Source organism: Vollenhovia emeryi, unplaced genomic scaffold (assembly GCF_000949405.1).
Source record: "Vollenhovia emeryi isolate VEMERY1.0 unplaced genomic scaffold, V.emery_V1.0 DF945762.1, whole genome shotgun sequence".
NCBI classification, from domain to species: Eukaryota; Metazoa; Arthropoda; class Insecta; order Hymenoptera; family Formicidae; genus Vollenhovia; species Vollenhovia emeryi.
In genome coordinates this window covers 1-2,087 of record NW_011960604.1, presented here as the reverse complement: position 1 = coordinate 2,087, position 2,087 = coordinate 1, and the positions used below count along the sequence as shown (strand labels likewise).

General features: G+C 56.2%; 1 protein-coding gene across 1 annotated transcript; it reads left to right on the top strand.

Annotated features, from left to right (window-relative positions):
- Positions 1 to 828: 828 nt before the first annotated feature.
- Positions 829 to 1,791, top strand: LOC105560785. Its single transcript, XM_012010198.1, has one exon. It carries the CDS (start codon positions 829 to 831, stop codon positions 1,789 to 1,791), a length of 963 nt encoding a protein of 320 aa, XP_011865588.1.
- The last annotated feature ends 296 nt before the right edge of the window (positions 1,792 to 2,087 follow it).

The window sequence follows — 2,087 nt, the reverse complement described above, 5'->3', positions numbered from 1 at the left end:
ACCAGTCTGCCCCTTCACCGGGGGACTGGGGGGAGCCGACTTGGGGGCTCCCTTGGCCGCTTTCTTCTGCGCGGTCTTGGCTCTCCTCCCCAACACCGTCGCGTAGGACTCGACGTCCGCGGCGGGTTGGGGGGGCCGTCGTTTCCCCTCCTCGGGGGGTCCGCCTCCCTCCCCTCTTGCTCCTGCTGCTGGGGGGGGCTTTCCCTTCTTCTTCTTCCCCTTCTTCTTCCTCCTGGTCCCCTCCAGCAGCATTCACATCCATCTGCGGGGGATTTGCCCCCCTGGATTCGCTCCCGCGGTCGGCCCCGGGAACCGGGCGGCCCCTCGCGGCGCCTCCTCCTCCCTTTCGGGGGTTGGAGGGGTCCGCTGCGGGGCCGTTATAACGGGCCCCGCCGCCGACCAAGGAGCGTATCATCTCCTCCATCCTATGGAGGGCCCAGCCCATTACCTCCTGGATCCTCCCCTCCACCATCTCCCCCGTAAGCTCCCCCGCCCTCGCAGGCAGGGGCTTCCCGGTCCGCTTTGGCGGGGGATGGGGGGACCCTCAATCCTTTCCTCGACCAGGACGGAATAGTTCGCGTTGGTGGGCGGCTGAACAGAGCTCCTGTTCCCTTCTCTGTTCGACACCCTATACTTCTCTCGTCCCATCCACTAGTCACGCTTATTGTTAATCAAGCTCATTTACGGGCTTTACATGCCGGCCCTCAGCTAACATTGAGTATTCTGCGCCGCGACTTTTGGATACTCCGGGCGCGCACTCTTGTGAAGGCGGTCATTCACAGGTGTGTTGTGTGTACCCGCGAACGCAACGCGATCCCCACACAAATCATGGGAGATCTTCCCGAAGCGAGGGTGTCGTCCGCCGCTCGCAGTTTCCTGCACTCCGGTCTCGATTACGCAGGACCGATACAAATTCGCGCCTCAGCCGGTCGAGGCATTACCTCGCGCAAAGCCTACATCGCTCTCTTCATTTGTTTAGCTACGAAAGCTATACATTTGGAGTTAGTCGGCGACTACTCAACTCAAGCTTTCTTAAACGCCTTTTCTCGCTCTTGCGCTCGTCGCGGTCTCCCGCAGACCATGTATTCGGACAACGGGACAACTTTCGTCGGCGCAGACCGAGAATTGACTCTGGCCTATCGATCAGCATTACACGATCCGAACTTCTTGAATATGACCGCCTCGGACAACGTTACATGGAATTTCGTTCCCCCGTCTGCGCCCCACTTCGGCGGATTATGGGAGGCGGGAGTACGCAGCGTGAAAACTCATCTGCGCCGAGTTTTGGGCAGTCATAGGTTAACGTTCGAGGAATTCTCCACGCTGTTGTGCAGGATCGAGGCGTGCTTAAATTCACGTCCGATCGCGCCTCTCTCCGATACGCTGGAGGACTACGAATATCTCACCCCCGGTCATTTCCTGGTGGGCTCTGCGCTTGTCGTAAGTCCGGAGCCATCCTTGCTCGACCTTCATGAAAATCGGCTTTCGCGATGGCAACTCGTGCGCCATGTAACCGAGCGATTCTGGAAGTTGTGGAGTACCGATTATGTCAACACTTTACAACAACGATCAAAATGGCGCAAGGTGCAACCTCAAATTCGTCTCGGGCAACTAGTCCTCCTGCGTAATTCGACTTTACCTCCCTGCAAATGGGAACTTGGCCGAGTGACGCAATGTCACCCCGGGCCTGACGGTTTCGTTCGGGTTGTCACCGTTAAGACAGCCGCCTCGGAATATCGACGACCGATTGTAAAACTGCGTGTTACCTGTCAGAAGCGAGGCGGCGAGTAATTAACAAAAAATATATAATTGAAAGTGCTGAGTTTTAGGCGTATCGCGAACCTAACTTGTGCGGTTCCTTTTAACTTACACTTAAGCTACTCATGTCAACGTGCGACTGAAGGAAAGGGTTGACGAAAATCACAATGCTTTCCAAACAATGCGTAGACCTAATTCACGTTACGATCCGTAATCTTCATCAACCCTTGTAATTTAGTCGCGCGTCACGTTACCCCATATGATCTTGTTATTCTCTTGTAATCATCGCATCCGAGGTCTTTCGGAACTGTCGTCCGAGGTGGGCGGTA